The following is a 23,754-nucleotide window of genomic DNA, read 5'->3' on the forward strand; positions in this document are numbered from 1 at the left end:
TACAGCCCTAATGATTTGTGTATGAAATCATACAGATGTCACATCATCTGAGGAGTATGTGTTGTGCCTGCTATGGTTGAGACACATCATAATCTTGAATACACAGTGGGTGCCATGTTTGGCTGATAAATTTGACTAAAATTTAAATGTAAACTTATAAATGGTACGACAAAGATGGTTGGCCACCCATCAGAGAATGTTGTCTTAAATGGGAATACACATTGTTTAAAATTATATTGGCAGTCTTCCATAGCTGTCACACCCTTATCTGGTTCACCTGTCTTTGTGATTGTTTCCACCCCCTCCAAGTGTCGCCCATCTTCCCCATTATCCTCTGTGCATTTATACCTGTGTTCTCTGTTTGTCTACTTGTCAGTTCATCTGGTTTGTTCAAGTCAACCAGTGGTTTGTGGCGCAGCGCTGGCTTTTTCCAGTCTCTCTTTTCTCGCCCTCCTGGTTTTGACCTGTCTTGACTCCGAGCCCGCTTTCCTGACCACTCTGCCTGCCCCTGAGCCTGCCTCTGAGCCTGCCTGACGACCTGTACCTTCGCCCCTCTCTGGATTACCGACCTCTGCCGTACCCTGAGCCTGCCTGCTGCCCGGTACTATTGCCCCACCTCTGGTTTACTGACCCCTGCCTGCCTTGACTTGTCTATTGCCTGCCCCTGTTGGAATATTAAGCTATTGTTTATTTGACGCGGTCTGCATCTGGGGTTTACCTTCATACCTGATAATAGAATAGACATTCCCATTCAAGATTTGTGGTGTGAATTGAAACTTAACATTTCAATTCATTTACATTTTCAATTATTGTAGTTGCCTAAAGGGATAGGTTGATTCTATTAATTATATTTTTCACTGAAATGACACCCACCCTGTATTCAAGAGTATGCTGTGTCTCAACCAATGATTTTCTGTATCAGTCAACATTTGGACTCATCTACTAATTTCAGGGTTTTTATCAATTTGTACTATTTTCTACATTGTAGAATAATAGTGAATACATCAAAAATAGGAAATAACACATTCATATAGTAACCAAAAAAGTGTTACAAATATTTGAGATTCTTCAAAGTAGCCACCCTTTGCCTTGACAGCTTTGCACATTCTTGGCATTCTCTCAACCAGCTTCATGAGGTAGTCACCTGGAAACAAGCTCACATTGCAGATTTTTTGCAGGTTTTGTTGTCATATTTGTTGTAAATGGTTCACCTTAATTTTAAACAATGAACTTACAGTGCACATGAGGAGCCACACAGGGGAGAAATCATATCACTGCCCCGGTTGTGGGAAAACATTCAATCAGAGTGGGACTCTGAAATATCCCAGAAGGATCCACACAGGGGAGAAATCATAACATTGCAGTCATTGTGGCAAAAGGGGCGGCAGGGTAGCCTAGTGGTTAGAGCGTTGGACTAGTAACCGAAAGGTTGCAAGTTTGAATCCCCGAGCTGACAAGGTACAAATCTGTCGTTCTGCCCCTGAACAGGCAGTTTCCTAGGCTGTCATTGAAAATAAGAATTTGTTCTTAACTGACTTGCCTAGTAAAATAAAGGTTAAAAAAAAAAAAAAAAGCTACAGGCACTATTTGAAAATGCACATTTGGATTCACACAGAGGAGAAATCGGGCTATGTTACTGCCCTGATTATGGCCAGGCTTCAATCTGATTGGACATCAAAAGATACACATGAGGGCTCACACGGGAGAAACAGTGAGAGTTCTATTAACCTGAGCCGTGGTGTCTGTGGCCTGTGACATGACCGGGCAAAAGTGGTGAGGGAGGAGTGCCCTTCTCTAATAGAACAGTAAACTGCACCATTCAGTCATTTTGTCAACAAGGCAGCATGGCACATCATCCAGAAACATACATCTCTTTTCCATAAAATATACAATGTGTACAAAACATTAATAACACCTGCTCTTTCCATGACATAGACTGACCAGGTGAAAGTTATGATCCCTTATTGATGTCATTTGTTAAATTCATGTCAATCCCTGTAGATGACGGGAAAGATTTTTAAGCCTTGAGACAACTGAGACATGGATTGTGTATGTGTGCCATTCAGAAGTTGAATGAGCAAGACAAAAAATGTAAGTGGCTTTGAATGGGTACATCGGTCTTTGTCAAGAACTGCAACGCTGATGGGTTTTTCACGCTCAACAGTTTCCCTTGTGTATCAAGCATGGTCCACCCCCCAAAGGACACTTTTGACATCTTGTAGAGTCCAAGCCCTGACAAATTGAGGCTGTTCTGAAGGCAAAAGGAAGGGGTACAACTCATTATTAGGAAGGTGTTCTTAATGTTTTGTACACTCAGTGTATGTTCACATTTTCTAACTAGTTTTCATTGTAAAGGCAGATAAAGCAGTCACTTTCATTTGGACAAGTACATTAGAGTCTAATTTGAGAAACAGATGCCTCACAAGTCCTCAATTGGCAGCTTCATTTAATAGTACCTGCAAAACACCAGTCTCAACGTCAACAGTGAAGAGGCGACTCCGGAATGCTGGCCTTCTAGGCAGTTTCAAAGAAAAAGCCATATCTCAGACTGACCTATAAAATTAAAATATTAAGATGGGCAAAAGAACACAGACACTGGACAGAGGAACTATGCCTAGAAGGCCAGCATCCTGGAGTCGCCTCTTCACTGTTGACGTTGAGACAGAAAGCTCCTGCACGCCATCTCTAGCCGACACTGTCAGCTACAGTTCACGAGCGCCTTCAGAGACCTTTGTGGCCAACCCATGAACTTTGCGTCTCCTTTCTCTGTTTTAGCTAGCAGAAGACCACACATTAGCTAGCTAGTTATCAGAGCAATAAATCAAACAATCATTTTGTTTTACATAGCCTCGATAATTGTTTGTACAGTATGTCGACTTTGGTGTCTATTTCAGACCATATGACAATTTTCAAGGATGATCATTAAAAGAGATAATACAGTTGAAGTCGGAAGTTCACATACACCTTAGCGAACTACATTTAAACTCAGTTTTTCACAATTACTGACATTTAATCAGAATAAAAATCCCTGTCTTAGATCATTTAGGATCACCACTTATTTAAAGAATGTAAAATGTCAGAATAATAATAGAGAGAAAGATTTATTTCAGCTTTTATTTCTTTCATCATATTCCCAGTTGGTCAGAAGTTTACATACACTCAATTAGTATTTGGTAGCATTGCCTTTAAATTGTTTAACTTGGGTCAAACGTTTCAGGTAGCCTTCCACAAGCTTCCCACAATAATTTGGGTGAATTTTGGCCCATTCCACCTGACAGAGCTGGTGCAACTGAGTCAGGTTTGTAGGCCTCCTTGCTCGCACACGCTTTTTCAGTTCTGCCCACAAATGTTCTATTGGATTGCGGTCAGGTCTTTGTGATGGCCACTCCAATACCTTGACTTTGTTGTCTTTAAGCCATTTTGCCACAACTTTGGAAGTATGCTTGGGGTCATTGTTCATTTGGAAGACCCTTTTGTGACCAAGCTTTAACTTCATGACTGATGTCTTGAGATGTCTTCAATATATGTACATTATTTTCCTCCCTCGTGATGCCATCTATTTTGTGAAGTGCACCAGTCCCTCCTGCAGCAAAGCACCCCCACAACACGATGCTGCCACCTCCGTGCTTCACGGTTGGTATGGTGTTCTTCGGCTTGCAAGCGTCCCCCTTTTTCCTCCAAACATAACAATGGTTATTATGGCCAAACAGGTCTATTTTTTGTTTCATCAGACTAGAGGACATTTCTCCAAAAAGTACAATCTTTGGGGTCCCCGTGTGCATTTGTAAACCGTAGTCTGGCTTTTTTATGGCAGTTTTGAAGCAGTGGCTTCTTCCTTGCTGAGCGGCCTTTCAGGTTATGTCGACATAGGACTCGTTTTACTGTGGATATAGGTACTTTTGTACCTGTTTCCTCCAGTATCTTCACAAGGTCCTTTGCTGTTGTTCTGGAATTGATTTGCACTTTTCGCACCAAAGTACATTCATCTCTAGGAGACAGAACGCGTCTCCTTCCTGAGAGGTATGATGGCTGCGTGGTCCCATGGTGTTGGTGTGTTCTACAATTTTTTCTGATTTTCCTATGATGTCAAGCAAAGAGGCACTGAGTTTGAAGGTAGGCCTTGAAATACATCCTCAGGTACACCTCCAATTGACTCAAATTATGTCAATTAGCCTATCAGAAGTTCTAAAGCCATGACATAATTTTCTGAAAATTTCCAAGCTGTTTAATGACAGTCAACTTAGTGTATGTAAACGTCTGCCCCACTGGAATTCTGATACAGTGAATTATAAGTGAAATAATCTGTCTGTAAACAATTGTTGGAAAAATTACTTGTGTCATGAACAAAATAGATGTCCTAACCGACTTGCCAAAACTGTAGTTTGTTAACAAGAAATTGGTGAAGTAGTTGAAACACTTAGGTTGGAGTCATTAAAACTTGTTTATGTACATTTTTGACTTCAACTGTAAGTCTGGCAATGTGGAGAAGTGCAGCTATAGTGAGGGGAAACTTACCAGTTTGGTCAGGGCCAGCATGAGGGATAAAATTGATTCTGTGTCGTGAGTGTAGTTAACATTGAAGAGGCAGTGAAGTTGAAGGATTTCTATATCCAGCAGGGAGGGTCTTACAGCCTCCGTGAATACCATCCTTACTGGCAGCAGGTTAAGGGCAGCTCCAAAATACTGGAAAGGACACTTGCTTATTCATTGTGTGGACCACCAAAGCCGCTGTCACCATCCCCATCCAGTGTGACGACCTCTGGCAGACTCCTATTGCTGGACAAGAGGAGTTTTCAAGGACCACATGCTCCCAAAGTTGGCACTGCAACAGTGAACATCTGTAAATAACTTGTAAATAGTTTATGCACATTGTTTTTGTTCCTACTTTGAGGTTTTCTTCCAATCCGTTTTTCAATGCATATACAAATTCTGTTTTACACAATATTGTATCATATTTGATGACTTACTGACCTGTTCGTCCACAGGCTCGATGTGCTGTCGCCTCCACCACTGGATCAAACTGGCACAGGATGTCCATGCACCAGATGGTCTGAGGGATGCACTCCTGTTGGTCTGGAAAACAAATGTACATTTAGTCAGTGGTGGGTCTTTTTCAATGCTGTATCAACATCTTTATCATGGCAGAAAATGCACTGTTTATCATGTCACAAACCCACCATGTGACAAGTGGTCCCTCAACACCCAATCCTCACGCCTCATTGTTTGTTCTCGTTTCCCAATAAACAGCTTCTTCAGACATCATTATTGTATTGGTAAAATAGACTGGGCTACCTGCACATCTAAAATCTGACTATGTGGATGGGACATTTCTGCTGGAATGGAGGAATTATCTGGAATGCTCAACTAGATGATCTGGACAATCTAGGGTCCTATTTGCCCAAAGAGGTGAAATATTGCAATGAGTCATACGACTACTTCTGATTCAAATTCTCAGGAGGAAAGTTAACCTTTTGTAACTAGGGGGCAGTATTTTCATTTTTGGATAAAAAACTTTCCCGTTTTAAACGGTATATTTTGTCATGACAAGATGCTCGACTATGCATATAATTGACAGCTTTGGATAGAAAACCCTCTGACGTTTCCAAAACTGCAAAGATATTGTCTGTGAGTGCAACAGAACTGAAGTTACAGGCGAAACCCAGATAAAAATCCAACCAGGAAGTGCCCCATATTTTGAAAGCCCTGCATGCCAATGACTCCTTATATGGCTGTGAATGGGCTACGAATGAGCTTACGCTTTCTACGTATTCCCCAAGGTGTCTACAGCATTGTGACGTCTTTTAACGCATGTATGTTGAAGAATAGCCGTAAGGGACCCCATTGAGCAAGTGGTCACATGATGGCTCACGCAGAAAATCTTCCGTAAAGTACTGAGGTAGCCATTATTCCAATCGCTTTTAATGAGAAACCAATTGTCCCGACAGATATATTATCGAATAGATATGTGAAAAACACCTAGTTATGCTAATTAGTTTGAGGCGATGATTACGCTCCCGCATGCGGGATGGGTAGTATCATGAATTAAAACCCTCAGCCGTGGTCACTGAGGAGGACCAACAGTGATAGGGGGATCATCTGAAATGGACTGACATGCAGTAATCTAACAAAGGATTTTGGGCACTGGCCAGCAGCCAACAATTTCTACATTCAGGTCCTACATCTGTGGCATGCGACGTTTGTAAAGGCAACATTTCACTGCTGTGTCAGTATTAGACTCTGGCTAGCTTAATTACCATCCCTGCTGACATGTATAACTAAATTCACCAGTAATTTTTGATTAGTCATGTACAACAGATGCACCCGTGGAACAAAAACATTTGTTTTCTATGGGAAAACATTGATCCCATAAGTTCGTTGTCAGCTAACTAGTCAACTTTAGCTAATGTGGCTAACTAGCCAACCAAGGTGCCTAACTAACTAGCCCACCAGGCTTTAGCTAGCTAGGTAGCATTAGCTTAACGTTTTTGTAGTCACACTTTTCTAAGTGGTGACATGCTGGATGACCAACTATTCTTGCCATGGCGCCAGCCTAATGTTAGCTAGCAAGTCTGACTACACAAACAGTGAGTTAACGTTAACTAGCTAGCTAAATATCCTTTCCCTGGTGGGCTAACGCTAGCTAGCATGTGACCACGTGAAAAAGTAGCTGGCTAAATCACTAAATACTTGTCAATAAAAAGGTAACAACAGTCATTATGGTAGCCTATGCTGGTTTTTGTTTTACTTGTAAGGACGGTATTGTGCGTTGTACACGTAACACATTCGGTGGGTATCTAGCTAACATTCATAAGAACCTAGCTAACTGCAGAGCGTTAACCTAACCTAATTGCTCATTAGCAGCAACAACCATGGCTTAACTAATCACATGGCTCCAGCGATGCTTTGGAAAACGATAAAATGCATGTGTGCTTATCAAAGTAGTGGTTACAATCCGGCGGTACATAACACATAACCATCTTTGCTTCTGATCGACAGAGAGATCTAAGGTTAGCTAGTTCGCTACAAAGGCTACAAAGGAGAGAGGGTAATGAATTGTGTTTTATCAATTTAAAAATGTTTTGATAACCATTACTACTAGTACATGTGCAGCTACATAGATGTCAAACTCATTCCATGGAGGGGTCTGATGGTTTTTGATTTCTATTTTCAATTAAGACCTAGGGTGTTCATAAATTAAATCTGGAATGTCAGAGTGAGCGCATAGTGCGCTCTGGTCCTTCCTAAATTCAGAGTTGTCTGAGTTTGTAAATTCTTCAGAGCGCACCCTGGACGCTCTGGCGGAGGAGTAGGATTGATCCGAGCGCTCTGACCTCACAATGTTAGTCAAGCTAACTGGCTGGTGTTGGCTTGCTTGCTCGCTACTTCCAGACACAAATGAGAGAACCCCTACTCTTACCATTTTACTCGACCTAGTGTTAGAGTTGTGTAAATTCAAATCTGGTATCAGGATAAATATAACAATGAGTCACCGATTTTATACTATGTATTTTTTATTAGCTAAGTAATAAATGGCAAATGCAACTTTCGTATATACGGGCTCTCTGTAATACCACGCAGGGCAGAACAGAGAACTGACAAGACGTATGTAAAACAGTATTCTTTATACTGTGATAGACAGTTCCAACCCGTCTGTTGGCCTATCACAGTAGAGACTGGGCGTGGTTTAAACTTGTCCAGTCTATTGCAGGCGCTCAGCGGGCCCCCGCCTTTTGGCGCTTCTGTTGAGAGATGTAACTTGCTTGTGAAGAACATCCAGGTTCTCATGCTCCATACCGTTATCTCGCACCTGGCTCCTGTTATCTAACAAAAGACCGCTTGTGCCCCCCCTCCCAACTAATTTGAACAGTTCCTGTCTTCATGCTTCTCTGTATTTTTCCATCATGAGAAAGTCCCATGGCCCTGATACTTTTAACAATGTTTCAAGTCAGCTATGTTGCATAACACATACATACATCCACACAAGCCAACAGCAGATAATATTCAATCATATATATGGTAATGGCTATAATGTAAAATACAGGATCCAACACTAGCAGAGCTGGTTAGGCTATGATCATGTTATCCAGTGCGTTCGTGACTGTAACTGTGCTGCTTGCAACAATTTAATTACGCTTTTTTTGCCAACGTTTACTGACACCGGCCATATTCAACGGCTTTTGAGCGTTTGTAAATTCATCAGTTATTCTGCGCTCTGGCACACTCAGACGAGTGCGCTCTGAAATCAAAGTAGATAGCCAGAGTGAATTTACGAATGCACCCCTAGACAACCAGGGGAGTTCCTGAAATCGGAGTAGATAGCGAGAGTGAATTTACAGACACAGGAGAGAGAACGCGGAGACACTCCGCCCTCCGTGGAATGAGTTTGACAAGTGCTACTCAGTACATTGGCCATGTTTACACTCCAGTCCAGCAGGTGGCGAAAGCGTAAAATCTGTTAACTTGAGGGTGCACGAACAGTGGATTCCCTTTTTTACTTAGTAATGCCGGATGTTGTTGTTTTTGCACGGACATGGATGGGATGAAAACAGCACAGCCACTTAGCTAGCTAATGTATTTGTATTCTTTAAATATGTCTAAAATACAGTTGTTGAGGGTTTTTCTCAACGATAGATTAACAGCTGCTGCTGATGAGATATTCGGGGTCGTTGAAAAAATGATAGCAGAGTATCAGGAGGAAGTTGTCCGTCTACAGAGGATGCTCGACATTGTTCTTCAACCTGAGATACCGTTAAACCTACACAGAGCAGGTTTGTTACTCATGACGGTTGTCTAACTAACTCAAACTCAATTTTCAGAAATTAAAGGAGCAATGCCCGAGTTGGTTATTTTTTTATAGGAAGTGTAATATGAAAATGATCGGGTATGCCTAAATGACCTAATGCCAGCAGTTGTTCCATTTAATTTCAACAAGCCTAGCTAGGGTGGGCGCTTTGGATCCTCACCATTCTTGATCAGTGCCGTTTAAGATGAGGGAGGATGTAAAAAAAATGTTTAAAAAAAATATATATATATATGAGCGTGGCCTAATTTCTATTACAACATATCGGATGACTGTTATTCATATTCCATTCACCCAGCTCAATGTAACATCGAAAGGTTTAGGCTACTACATGATGCTCGAATTTTCCCTGGACCCATCATGAGGTTGCTACAACCTAGCCTCTGAATGAAAGTTTACAATGTAGGTGCACAGGTCGAGATAATTGAGTAATCAAGGTGACAGACAGTGATACATGCAATACCGCCTTGCAAATATATATATATTCCTTCTTGCATCTGTCTACGCGTTCTCCTCTCACCTTTTCCCTTTGCTTGACATTTCCATATCATGACCTCTAACCGCACACAGCCAACATAGTTGTCACGTCATAGTTAACGTAGCTACTAGAACTAACAAGTCAATAAACCCACTACAATGATGCAGTACAGTCAGCAGCAAGCAGTTTAGCAGTTACACTGGCAGGCCCCAGTGGCAATAAATTAATAAAACCAAAAGCTTACCTCGACTTGGAAAAGTTCCAGTGTTGTATATTCTGCTAGCTAACATAGCATTCCTCTCTGTTTGAGCCAGATGCTAGCTAGGTGAAAGTGAAATAAAATGTACTACGAAATATACAGTAGCTCTCTCTCTCTTGCTTCTTAATTTTGGAAGAAATTAATCAAAACTGTTCAACTATAGTCTTTCTCTTTTTGAATCAACTACTCACCGCATGTTTTGCATTGCAGTGCTAGCTAGCAGTAGATTATGCTTTCAGTACTAGATTCATTATCTGATCCTTTGATTGGGTGGACAACATGAGTTCATGCTAAAAGAGCTCTGATTGGTTGGAGGACTTCCTCCGGAAGTTGTCATAATTATTTTTGTAAGTCTTTTTGAAGGGGGTGAAAAACTATGAGCCTCCTAGGTTTTGTATTGAAGTCAATGTACCCACAGGAGGACAGAAGCTAGCTGTCCCCCGGCTACCCCAATGTGCTACCCTACAGAGTGCTGCTGTTGATCTTCATTGTAAAACTGTGTTTTAATCAATTATTTGGCAACGTTAATATTTTTCGTGTGGTTTGATCTAAAAAGGATAACTTTAATGTTTCACAATTTTTATGTTTATGAAATTCACCGAGGAGGATGGTCCTCCCTTTTCTCCTCTGAGGAGCATTCCATTGATCCTCACTATCGTCTGGGATTAATGTGCCCAGCCGGTAATACACTCGTGTCTCCCCGGTGACCGTTTTGTACGTCGTCCATTCAGGCTGCAAAGGTGTTTCCTCCTTAACGTGATTTAATGGCTTGTCGGTGCAAGAAAACAGGGAAAATATGCATACTGTCTTAATAAAACACACATCTGTCGCCAGGGTTCGTCCGTCGAACTACCAGATGGTGAAGCGTAATTCATCACTCCAGAAAATGCATTTCCACTGCTCCAGAGTCAAATGGCAGTGAGCTTTACACCACTCCAACCCAGGCTTGGCATTGTGCGTGGTGATCTTAGGGTTGTGTACGGCTGCTCTGCAAATGGAAACCCATTTCATGAAGCTCCTGACTTAAGAGTTTTTGTGCTGACGTTGCTTCCAGAGGCAGTCTGGAACTTGGTAGTGAGTGTTGCAACTGAGGACAAAATATTTTACACTCTACACACTCCAGTACTCGGTGGTCCTGTTCTGTGAGTTGTATGGCCTACTACGTCACTGCTAAGTTGTTGTTGCTCCTATACGTTTCCACTTCACAATAACAGCACTTACAGTTGACTGGGGCAGCTCTAGCAGGGGTGTCCACATACTTTTGTGTGTGTGTGTGTGTGTGTGTATGTATATATATATATATATATAATTGTTTTTAATTGGTTTTACACACAACTTTCTATCCAAGTTTGGAGAGAGTGCGAGGACAGCTCATGTCATGCAGGTTCAGGTAGCCTATACAGGACAGTTGTATGCTGAACAAAATTATAAAACGCAACTTGCAACAATTTCAACGATTTTGCCGAGTTACAGTTCATATAAGGAACTGGGAGGGCATTGGCCCACCCACTTGGGAGCCAGGTCCAGCCAATCAGAATGAGTTTTTCCCCACAAAAGGGCTTTATTACAGACATAAGTACTCCTCAGTTTCATCAGCTGTCCGGGTGGCGCAAGTGAAGAAGCTGAATGTGGAGGTCCTGGGCTGGCATGGTCACATCTGGTCTACAGTTGAGGCCAGTTGGACATACTGCCAAATACTCTAAAATGACGGCGGCAGCTTATGGTAGAGAAATTAACATTAACTTATCTGGCAACAGCTCTGGTGGACATTCCTGCAGTCAGCATGCCAATTGCACGCTCCCTCAAAACTTGAGACATCTGTGGCATTGTGTGACAACTGCACATTTTAGAGTGGACGCTTATTGTCCCCAGCACAAGGTGCACCTGTGTAATGATCATGCTGTTTATGCCACAACTGCACCTGTGTAATGATCATCTTCTTGATATGATATACCTATCAGGTGGATGGATTATTTTGGCGAAGGAAAAATGCTCACTAACAGGGATGTAGAGAAATTTGTCCATAGAATTTGACATGTTTTTTTGTGGATATGAAAAATTTCAGGGATCTTTTATTTTTTATTACACTTTACATGTTGCGTTTATATTTTTGTTCAGTGTGTATATATAAAATAAATAAAAAATATTAACTGGCAGCTGATTAGTATGATGTTGCATCGGATATTTATTTTACAATGTTTGAATATACTACTTTTAATTACTGAACAAGTAATTAAATAATTGCCACCAGCAGTCTAAAAATGTCAGCAATACGACAGTGAATAACTTCATGAAATGTTAGGCTTAACATGAGAAAATGACGACCAAATAGGCCTACTAATAAACATTTACCCATTAGCATTACGGGAGTGTCCAGAGAAACTGTGTTACGCTAGTGACATATAGGTAGGGATTAAGTGACTAGGCAACAGGATAGATAGACCATAGCAGCAGTGAATGTGATGAGTCAAAAGAGTTCATGCAAAAAGGGTCCATGAGGATAACCAATAGCTATCCAAATGACCTATTTAGCAGTCTTATGGCTTGGGGTAGAAGCTGTTCAGGTCCTGTTGGTTCCAGACTTGGTGCATTAAACTGTTTTCCATGCGGTAGCAGAGAACAGTCTATGACTTGGGTGACTGGAGTCTTTGACCATTTTTAGGGCCTTCCTCTGACACCGCCTGGTATAGAGGTCCTGGATGGCAGTGAGCTCAGCCCCAGTGATGTATTGGGCCGTATGTACACTGCTCAAAAAAATAAAGGGAACACTAAAATAACACATCCTAGATCTGAATGAATGAAATATTCGTATTAAATACTTTTTTCTTTACATAGTTGAATGTGTTGACAACAAAATCATACAAAAATTATCAATGGAAATCAAATTTATCAACCCATGGAGGTCTGGATTTGGAGTCACACTCAAAATTAAAGTGGAAAACCACACTACATTTACATTTACATTTAAGTCATTTAGCAGACGCTCTTATCCAGAGCGACTTACAAATTGGTGAATTCACCTTCTGACATCAGTGGAACAGCCACTTTACAATAGTGCATCTAAATCATTTAAGGGGGGTGAGAAGGATTGCTTTATCCTATCCTAGGTATTCCTTGAAGAGGTGGGGTTTCAGGTGTCTCCGGAAGGTGGTGATTGACTCCGCTGTCCTGGCGTCGTGAGGGAGTTTGTTCCACCATTGGGGGGCCAGAGCAGCAAACAGTTTTGACTGGGCTGAGCGGGAACTGTACTTCCTCAGTGGTAGGGAGGCGAGCAGGCCAGAGGTGGATGAACGCAGTGCCCTTGTTTGGGTGTAGGGCCTGATCAGAGCCTGGAGGTACTGCGGTGCCGTTCCCCTCACAGCTCCGTAGGCAAGCACCATGGTCTTGTAGCGGATGCGAGCTTCAACTGGAAGCCAGTGGAGAGAGCGGAGGAGCGGGGTGACGTGAGAGAACTTGGGAAGGTTGAACACCAGACGGGCTGCGGCGTTCTGGATGAGTTGTAGGGGTTTAATGGCACAGGCAGGGAGCCCAGCCAACAGCGAGTTGCAGTAATCCAGACGGGAGATGACAAGTGCCTGGATTAGGACCTGCGCCGCTTCCTGTGTGAGGCAGGGGCGTACTCTGCGGATGTTGTAGAGCATGAACCTACAGGAACGGGCCACCGCCTTGATGTTAGTTGAGAACGACAGGGTGTTGTCCAGGATCACGCCAAGGTTCTTAGCGCTCTGGGAGGAGGAAACAATGGAGTTGTCAACCGTGATGGCGAGATCATGGAACGGGCAGTCCTTCCCCGGGAGGAAGAGCAGCTCCGTCTTGCCGAGGTTCAGCTTGAGGTGGTGATCCGTCATCCACACTGATATGTCTGCCAGACATGCAGAGATGCGATTCGCCACCTGGTCATCAGAAGGGGGAAAGGAGAAGATTAATTGTGTGTCGTCTGCATAGCAATGATAGGAGAGACCATGTGAGGTTATGACAGAGCCAAGTGACTTGGTGTATAGCGAGAATAGGAGAGGGCCTAGAACAGAGCCCTGGGGGACACCAGTGGTGAGAGCGCGTGGCGAGGAGACAGATTCTCGCCACGCCACCTGGTAGGAGCGACCTGTCAGGTAGGACGCAATCCAAGCGTGGGCCGCACCGGAGATGCCCAACTCGGAGAGGGTGGAGAGGAGGATCTGATGGTTCACAGTGTCGAAGGCAGCCGATAGGTCTAGAAGGATGAGAGCAGAGGAGAGAGAGTTAGCTTTAGCAGTGCGGAGCGCCTCCGTGATACAGAGAAGAGCAGTCTCAGTTGAATGACTAGTCTTGAAACCTGACTGATTTGGATCAAGAAGGTCATTCTGAGAGAGATAGCGGGAGAGCTGGCCAAGGACGGCACGTTCAAGAGTTTTGGAGAGAAAAGAAAGAAGGGATACTGGTCTGTAGTTGTTGACATCGGAGGGATCGAGTGTAGGTTTTTTCAGAAGGGGTGCAACTCTCGCTCTCTTGAAGACGGAAGGGACGTAGCCAGCGGTCAGGGATGAGTTGATGAGCGAGGTGAGGTAAGGGAGGAGGTCTCCGGAAATGGTCTGGAGAAGAGAGGAGGGGATAGGGTCAAGCGGGCAGGTTGTTGGGCGGCCGGCCGTCACAAGAAGCGAGATTTCATCTGGAGAGAGAGGGAGAAAGAGGTCAGAGCACAGGGTAGGGCAGTGTGAGCAGAACCAGCGGTGTCGTTTGACTTAGCAAACGAGGATCGGATGTCGTCGACCTTCTTTTCAAAATGGTTGACGAAGTCATCTGCAGAGAGGGAGGAGGGGGGGGAGGAGGATTCAGAAGGGAGGAGAAGGTGGCAAAGAGCTTCCTAGGGTTAGAGGCAGATGCTTGGAATTTAGAGTGGAAGAAAGTGGCTTTAGCAGCAGAGACAGAGGAGGAAAATGTAGAGAGGAGGGAGTGAAAGGATGCCAGGTCCGCAGGGAGGCGAGTTTTCCTCCACTACAGGCTGATCCAACTTTGTAATGTCCTTAAAACAAGTCAAAATGAGGCTCAGTAGTGTGTGTGGCCTCCACATTCCTGTATGACCTCCCTACAACGCCTGGGCATGCTCCTGATGAGGTGGCGGATGGTCTCCTGAGGGATCTCCTCCCAGACCTGGACTAAAGCATCTGCCAACTCCTGGACAGTCTGTGGTGCAACGTGGTGTTGGCGGATGGAGTGAGACATGATGTCCCAGATGTGCTCAATTGGATTCAGGTCTGGAGAACGGGCGGACCAGTCCATAGCATCAATGCCTTCCTCTTGCAGGAACTGCTGACACACTCCAGCCACGTGAGGTCTAGCATTGTCTTGCATTAGGAGGAACCCAGGGCCAACCGCACCAGAATATGATCTCACAAGGGGTCTGAGGATCTCATCTCGGTACCTAATGGCAGTTAGGCTACCTCTGGCGAGTACATGGAGAAATGCCACCCCACACCATGACTGATCCACCGCCAAACCGGTCATGCTGGAGGATGTTGCAGGCAGCAGAACGTTCTCCATGGCGTCTCCAGACTCTGTCACATCTGTCACGTGCTCAGTGTGAACCTGCTTTCATCTGTGAAGAGCACAGGGCACCAGTGGTGAATTTGCCAATCTTGGTGTTCTCTGGCAAATGCCAAACGTCCTGCACGGTGTTGGGCTGTAAGCACAACCCCCACCTATGGACGTCGGGCCCTCATACCACCCTCATGGAGTCTGTTTCTGACCGTTTGAGCAGACACATGCACATTTGTGGCCTGCTGGAGGTCATTTTGCAGGGCTCTGGCAGTGCTCCTCCTGCTCCTCCTTGCACAAAGGCGGAGGTAGCAGTCCTGCTGCTGGGTTGTTGCCCTCCTACGGCCTCCTCCACGTCTCCTGATGTACTGGCCTGTCTCCTGGTAGCGCCTCCATGCTCTGGACACTACGCTGACAGACACAGCAAACCTTCTTGCCACATCTCGCATTGGTGTTCCATCCTGGATGAGCTGCACTACCTGAGCCACTTGTGTGGGTTGTAGACTCCGTCTCAAGCTAGTGAAAGCACCACCAGCATTCAAAAGTGACCAAAACATCAGCCAGGAAGCATAGGAACTGAGAACTGGTCTGTGGTAATCACCTGTAGAACCACTCCTTTATTGGGGGTGTCTTGCTAATTGCCTATAATTTCCACCTGTTGTCTATTCCGTCTGCACAACAGCATGAGAAATTTATTGTCAATCAGTGTTGCTTCCTAAGTGGACAGTTTGATTTCACAGAAGTGTGATTGACTTGGAGTTACATTGTGTTGTTTAAGTGTTCCCTTTATTTTTTTGAGCAGTGTACTTCCCTCTGTAGCGCCTTGCACTCAGATGCCAAGCAGTTGCCATACCAAGCAGTGATGCAGCCAGTCAAGAGCACTCAATGGTACAACTGTAGAACTTTGAGGATCTGAGGGCCTATGGCAAATCTTTTCAGCCTCCTGAGGGGGGGGAGGCATTGTCGTGCCTTCTTCACTACTGTGTTGGTGTGGACCATGATAATTCATTAGTGATGTGGACACCAAGGAACTTGAAGCTCTTGATCCACTCCACTACAGCCCCGTCGATGTGGATGATGGGCGTGCTCGGCCCTCCATTTCCTATAGATCATGATCAGCTCCTTTGTCTTGCTGACGTTGAGGGAGAGGATGTTTTCCTGGCGTCACTGAACTCCATATATGCAGTCTCGTCGTCCGTGATAAGGTCAATCACTGTCATGTCATCAGCAGACTTAATGATGGTGTTGGAGTCGTGCGCAGCCAAGCAGTTGTGGGTGAACAGGGAATACAGGAGGGGATTAAGCACGCACCCCTGAGGGGCCCCCGTGTTAAGGTTCAGCATGGCGGACGTGTTGTTGCCTACCCTCACCACCTGAGGGCGGCCCGTCAGGAAGTCCAGGGTCTAGTTGCAGAGGGAGGTGTTCAGACCCAGGGTCATGAGCATGGAGGCACTATGGTTTTGACAATAGCTCAGAATTAAATGAACAGCATTCTCATTTAGGTGTTCTTCTTGTCCAGCAGTGTGGAGTGCAATAGAGATTGTGTCATCTGTGGATCTGTTGGGGCGGTATACGGATTGGAGGGGGTCTAGGGTGTCTGATGGTGTTGATGTGAGCTATGACCAGCCTTTCAAAGCTTTTTATGGCTACAGATGAGTGCTACGGGGTGGTAGTCATTTAGACAGGTTAGCTTGGCGCTCTTGGGCACACAGACTATGGTGGTCTGCTTGAAATATGTAGGTATTACAGACTGGGTCAGGCTTGTGAATGTTGACCTGTTTAAAGGTCTTACTCACATCTGCTTTGGAGAGCATGATCACACAGTCGTTCGGAACAGCTGGTGCTCTCATGAATGGTTCAGTGTTGCTTCCGTCGAAGCCAGCATAGAAGGAATTTAGCTCATCTGGTAGGCTCGTGTCACTGGGCAGCTCGCTGCTGGGTTTCCCTTTGTAATCCGTGATAGTTTGCAAGCCTGCCACATCCGACGAGTGTCAGAGCTGGCGTAGTATGATTCAATCTTAGTCCTGTATTGACATTTTGACTGATGGTTCTTCTGAGGTTGTAGCAGGATTTCTTATAAGCGTCCAGATTAGTGTCCTGCTCCTTGAAAACGGCACCTCTAGCCTTTAGCTCAATGTGGATGTTGCCTGTAGTCCATGGCTTCTGGTTGGGATATTTATGCATGGTCACTCCGGGGACGACTTTGTCGATGCACTTATTCAGCTAGTTTATGCTAGCTGGCAACAACAGCAGCATGGCACGAGTTAAAACTTGGGATGTAAATTTCAATGGTTGAGGGAGAAATAACTTGCAGTATTGGTCAACATCTGGATGTCACCGTGACATGACAATTAGCTAACGTAACGACAAGCCGGTGTGACTGACCAGTGCAACGGTGTTGTATCGAGTTGCTTGCCACTGTTGGTTCCCACTGGGCAGCAGTTGCTTCATCAGGCAGCATATCACTACCCGCTAGCTAATGTAGCCAATTTGTTCCATCCCACTGATTTTATATTTTGAGTAGGATAGCTGCCTACATGAGAAATCATTAGTAATATTGCAAATCTTCTGGATGTCACCGTGATACAGTCTATCGCTCAGTGGGGAGAGTTTGAGCTGCAACCTGGCAACACAACAACACGCGGCACAGTTTGTCCTTCGCTCCTGCTTGCCGGCTGCTGTCCTGCAGTAAGGAGAGGGAAGTAGCTAGTGTAGCCAATATCAGGTCAGGGTGACAGCTAAAATACATTTTATTGTAGTGATTTTCAATGAAAATGTACAATTACTCTGGTAAAACAGGAATGATTCTGAACACTCCCAAGTCCCAACTTCGGCAGACGGGGCGGACACACGACTACGATGACCACTTCTACTACTACTACTACATTATTCAAAATACACACATACAGGAACTTCCAGTACCAAGCTCTCACCTGAGGAGGACTATGGGGTGCTTTTATACATTTCCCAAGTTGATCACTAATTAGGGTCCCACATGAAACACTGACCAATACTTTGATTCCTACCTTGTTACATACATGTTGTTAAATTTTCCGTCTTATCCTTCTTCCAGACTTCCAGCAGCTCACTCTCTCTGTCTCTGAAGCGGAGATCCCCCCGGAGCAGCAGCACTATGAGCAGGAGTGGAGCCCCAGTCTGGGGCAGGAGGACCCAGAAACCATACAATTTAAAGATGAAGAGGAGGAACTCCGGACCAGTCAGGAGGAAGAGCAGATTCAACGGATTGAGACTCTTACTAAAGATTACATATTCACTCCTGCCTGTGTAAAAAGTGACTGTGTGGAGTACCCAACTCGGCTCTCAAATATCTATCAAGCCCAAAAGGAAGGAAACAAAGAGAGAGACATTCTACCCAGTACTACAACTGAACAGATCAAAACAGAACCTGATGGAGAGGACTATAGGGAATCAGAACCAACCAGTGTCTCTCAGCCCCTCTCTACAGGAAATCCAGTCTGTTCTGCAGTTCAAATTGGTATGGAGAATAAAAAACTTCCATCAGGTTTTAAGCAAGTCAAATCAAAGAGAACAGATATGGTAAAAGGACAAAGGTCCCGTATCAACACTAAGGGTAAGAAATCTACTCAGTTGTCCTTCCTGAAATCACCCAGTCAAGGTCATGCTACTCCTTGTTGTAAGGTGTGCGGTAAGTATTTTCATTACATGGGCTCATTGATGAAACATGTTCAAACTCATACTAAGGATAAAGAAACACTTTGTGGAGTGTGTGGAAAGCATATGGAGTCCACAGAAGGTATGAAAGAGCACCTCCAAACTCACATTGCAGCTAGGTTGTGTTGTCATGTTTGTGGTAAGTGGTTCAGCAAGAACAGTAAGCTGACAGTGCACATGAGGAGCCACACAGGGGAGAAACCTTTTTCCTGCCCTGTTTGTGGTACATGCTTCATGCAGACTGGAGATCTGAAAAGACACATGAGGACCCATACTGGGGAGAAACCATATCTCTGTCCTGATTGTGGGAAAGGATTCAGCGTTGCCAGTAATCTGTCAGTGCACATAAAGATTCACACAGGAGAAAAAGGAGAACCAGATTCAGCACTGGCACCAATCTGAAAGTGCACATGAGGACTCACAGGGGAGAGACCATACTAATGTCCTCATAGTAGAAAATGCATTTCCCAATCAGGTACATTAAATAACAATCAAAGACATACCAAGGCACCACTGTATAGGTGCAATGATTGCAGGAGTTCTCAAAATGATAGAACTCCTACAAAGTTACATAAACAATCATGACAAAGGAGAAAACATGATAATGTGCTGTTTGGGAAAGGTCTGGAGACAGATGACTGAGAGTCATGTTCTAACTTCCATGTGTGAGAGGAGATGTCTCTCAGAACACAACTCTTGGGTGAATAAGATATGACTGAATTACTGCTTGAACATACGAACTCTCCATCTCTATCTAACAGAGCAGCTAGTGGATTTTTGAGCAACAGCAGTTCCTGCTCATTATTTATAGGGTGACACAGACATTTGAACCTATGTCCTCCATCTGTACATAAAATATGTTTTAGAGTTAAATGTGTTGTTAAATGTTGAAATCTTCTACTTTATATCTTGTTTGATGTTAAAGTAGTTTTCACAATAACAGTTGATTTTTGTTAGTCTCAGGAGCTGAAGGAATCTTACCATTTTTGTTATTACCGATGTTTGATGCCTATATCCACTCTGAGGGGAAAATATTTGTATCTATTTTATTTTCCATGTTTTGACAATTAAGAAAATGTGTTGTAATATGTTCATGTAGACCCATTCATATGAATGAAGCTTGAGAAACGTGTTTTTCCAGAGATTACATTTCATCTGCCTTTTGTATAACAGAATAAATGTTGATAACACATGTATATCGTGAGGTGTCTTTTACCTGCGCATTTGTCTTTCCTCTGATTTGTCTTTCCTCCAGCCACCCTAGTCATACTGTTCTCTCTGCTACCGCACGGCAAGCAGAACTAGAGCGCCAAATCTAGGTCCAAAAGGCTTCTTAACAGCTTCTACCCCAAAGCCATAAGACTCCTGAACACCTAATCAAATGCCTACCCAGACTATTTCCATTGTCGTCGTCCCCAGAGAGTTGTGTGTATATATATATATATATATGTGTTTTTACATCAATGATTTTTGTTTGACACATTTTAACATGAAAATAATCTTACTTTAAAAAGAGTCTGTATAATTCCATTACCATGGAATTGCCCGAATACAAATACATCTTCAAAAGACGAACACTGTAAGGGAGGCCTCTTCCAATAAATCACTTGGACCTTGAAGCCAGCAAAGCCTCTCTAATGAAACCAACTGAAAACATATTTACATACTGTACACATTAAATATTATCAAACTCACTGCTGGCCAAACAACGCATACCTTTTCATAAACAATGGACCACACCCTAAATATTTCTTCTCAAACAGTATCTCTCGCACACGCACAGAGGAACTTCCAGTACCAAACTCTCACCGGAGAAGGACTATGGGCAAAGATGATCTATTATATTGACAATACATTTGAGTGACCGCTCCAACAATATATGTACATGTCCTCAAAGATGGAAGGCAGGTGGGAGGAGGAGCCAAGATCAGGTGATACCATTCTAGCCAATGAGAGGTCAGATGCACGTGTGAACAGGCACTACTCTGATGTAAGTTGCCAAAATGCTAAATTTTTCTACTTATACTGTATCAGTGTTTTCGTAACATCCTAACCATGACAAAACTTCTATTCAATCAAATAACCTTTATTTTTTTATTTTTGTTTTTAGTCTGAATACATACAATAAGTACATACATAGACAATGATAACATATGCTAGGGGGTACAACAAATTACAGATTGTACAAAGACCTTAAAAGAAACGCACATATTGATTGTTTTGACAGCTTTCTTATTAAAATAATGTAGAATGGTCTTAATGTACTGCTCAAATTACTTATAGAAAACAAAAGTGATCAAGAATATTAACAATTATAAAACTGTGAATATCTTTTCATAATTGTTTTACATATAGACAATGCCAAAATAAATGCAACATTTTCTGCATGTTCAACACACAAAGTATAATCAATGTTAATGTATTTTTTGAGTTTCTTCAGGGTAGTACTTATGGATCATTCTGAGAGAATGATTCATAAGAGACCTTGACTGTGTTAACAAGTATCTGTGTGGTAATAACCAGACTTTTTTTCCAACAGATATTAGTGACCAATGTATTCCAGTAAGTTGTGACATAAGGAATGAATACAATATCCCTTTGAAATAAAGCATGTATAGATCTGTTGTTCTGAGGGAGCAAGGAGAAACATACTTTCCCTATTGGAGAGTCACCTGGATTAATCGAGGGTAGGTCAAGAAGGTGAGGTCTGGCTACACCACTAAATAACATGAGAGTTTGAGATGGAATTGCATCAAAGACTATAGTTTCACAACAGTTCAGAACACCTCACTATGTAAACAATTACAAAACAGGTGTTCAATAGATTCCATTTCTAGTTCACAAAAACTGAATTCACTGGTAACATCAGGTATATATTTAGAAATAAAGCTATTACACAGTTAGAATCTATGGATAATCTTAAAGGAGATCTCCTTTACTTTATTGGTCACCATACATTTGTGTGGAGTGAGCCAAGCACGGCGCCAGTCTACATCAATCGATGAAGCCCAACAAAATATAGCAGAAGGAATAGAATTGCGGTTGCGGGCGGTGCAGTTGACATACCAGGCGGTGATACAGCCCGACAGGATGCTCTCAATTGTGTATCTGTAAAGGTTTGTGAGGGTTTTAGGTGCCAAGACAAATTTCTTCAGCCTCCTGAGGTTGAGTAAGCGCTGTTGCGCCTTCACCACACTGTCTGTGTGGGTGGACCATTTCAGTTTGTCAGTGATGTATACGCCAAGGAACTTGAAGCATTCCACCTTCTCCACCACTATCCTGTCGATGTGGATAGGGGGAGTGCTCCCTCTGCTGTTTCCTGAAGTCCACAATCATCTCCTTTGTTTTGTTGATGTTGAGGGAGAGGTTATTTTACTGGCACTACACTCCCAGAGTCCTCACCTCCTCCCTGTAGGCTCTCTCGTCATTGTTGGTAATCAAGCCTACTACTGTTGTATCAACTGTTGTGACTCAGGACCAGACAGGAGGAAGAACAGTTTAAGGGGATTGAGATTGATACTAAAGACTCCATTTTGAATCGGGTCTTTTTGGTCTGAAATTCTCCATGTTATACAGGACACCACAGGTATTACTATTCAACCAGACTCATGTGATCTCCTTCTAGGTATTGTTCCTGTGGATACACTTCAATCCTTTCCACTTAAATGGATAGATTATCTTTTAGCAGCAGCAAGGAAATGTGTAACAAAATCCTGGAAAAATAAACATGCACCCTCAAAAGATATGTGGTGAGGTCTATGTGGGGAACTTGCTGACATGGAGAGAATTACATCAATCTTGCAACATAGACAGCATAGGTATGAAGGTGTCTGGTCGGCGTTCCTGACATATTGTACTGGTCTTATGCTGTCATTTATTTTTTTGTTGTTTGTTTCTGTTGTTTTTCTGTGGCTTTATCCAAATTTTATTCTTATCCGGACTCTTGAAATGCTCTATACAGCCAAAATGTACCCTTAACATGTGAATGTAGTTTTGCTCCTTTGTAAAAACAGAAAATATATGTTGTGTGTGTATGGTACATGTTCTTTATGTGCGCTTAAATAAAAATGTATAAAAAATGTGTTTAAAAAAAATACTGACTTCTGCTTATGTGATAAGTGACTGATGAGGACCCAGCTCTCATATCTCCATCAAGCTCAAAAGGAAGGAAACAGAGAGAGAGAGAAATTCTATCCAGTACTACAACTGAACAGCTCACAGCAGAACCTGATGGAGAGGACTATAGGGAATCAGAACCAACCAGTGTCTCTCAGCCCCTCTCTGCAGCAGTCAACCCAGTCTGTTCTGCAGTTCAAAGTGGTATGGAGAATGGTTTAAAGCCAGTAAAATCAAAGAGAGAATAGATCATAAAAGGACAAAGGTCACATATCAATGCTAAGGGTAAGAAATCCCTAACTTTCACCTGTGAGAGGAGATGCACCTCAGGACACAACTCTTGGGTGAATAAGATATGACTGTATTACTGCTTGAACATAAGATCTCCACATCACTGTCTAACAGAGAGCAGTTAGTGGATTTCTGAGCAACAGTAGTTCCTACTCATTAGTTATAGGATGACGCAACAGACATTTGAACCTATGTCCTCTATCTGTACATAAAACACGTTTTTTTGTTTCGAGAGTCAAAATTCTCAATATGTTGAAATCTGCTACATTATATCTCTTGATGTTGTTAAAGTAGTGTTCACAATGTTGGTTACTTTGTGCTTATGTGCCCTCTGGTGTCCACAGGAGTTGAGAGAATCCGAAACACATTGTATTTGTCATATTTTCTAAGGGTTAGTTTTAAAATAAAATGGTCAGAGAAATTGTAAAAATTGGCGGGGTTTATGAATTTGTGGTGTGGAAGCTGATGGTGATAGTGATGATCTTTTGTCGCAGATGCCGCACATGATTAAAACAGAACAGCTAGATGGCTAATCAACGAGCATGATCTAAAAATGCCTAAAATAGAGTTGAGAAGTTCTCAACAAAAGATGAACAGCTGCTGCTG

General features: G+C 43.1%; 1 protein-coding gene across 1 annotated transcript; it reads left to right on the plus strand.

The window, feature by feature from the left end:
- The first annotated feature begins 8,529 nt into the window (after positions 1 to 8,529).
- Positions 8,530 to 19,927, plus strand: LOC135556555 (zinc finger and SCAN domain-containing protein 2-like). Its single transcript, XM_064989856.1, has 2 exons — positions 8,530 to 8,768; positions 18,122 to 19,927. Exons 1-2 carry the CDS (start codon positions 8,570 to 8,572, stop codon positions 19,141 to 19,143), a joined length of 1,221 nt encoding a protein of 406 aa, XP_064845928.1. The 5' UTR covers positions 8,530 to 8,569; the 3' UTR covers positions 19,144 to 19,927.
- Positions 19,928 to 23,754: the final 3,827 nt, after the last annotated feature.

The sequence above is a fragment of the Oncorhynchus masou genome, chromosome 15, assembly GCF_036934945.1.
Source record: "Oncorhynchus masou masou isolate Uvic2021 chromosome 15, UVic_Omas_1.1, whole genome shotgun sequence".
Taxonomy (NCBI): Eukaryota; Metazoa; Chordata; class Actinopteri; order Salmoniformes; family Salmonidae; genus Oncorhynchus; species Oncorhynchus masou.

Bases quoted from the DNA above. Each gene is read 5' to 3' on its own strand.
- LOC135556555 (XM_064989856.1), top strand. From the start codon at position 8,570: ATGTATTTGTATTCTTTAAATATGTCTAAAATACAGTTGTTGAGGGTT. The intron at 8,769-18,121 runs GTTTGTTACTCA...TCCTTCTTCCAG, and splicing joins GTTAAACCTACACAGAGCAG to ACTTCCAGCAGCTCACTCTC.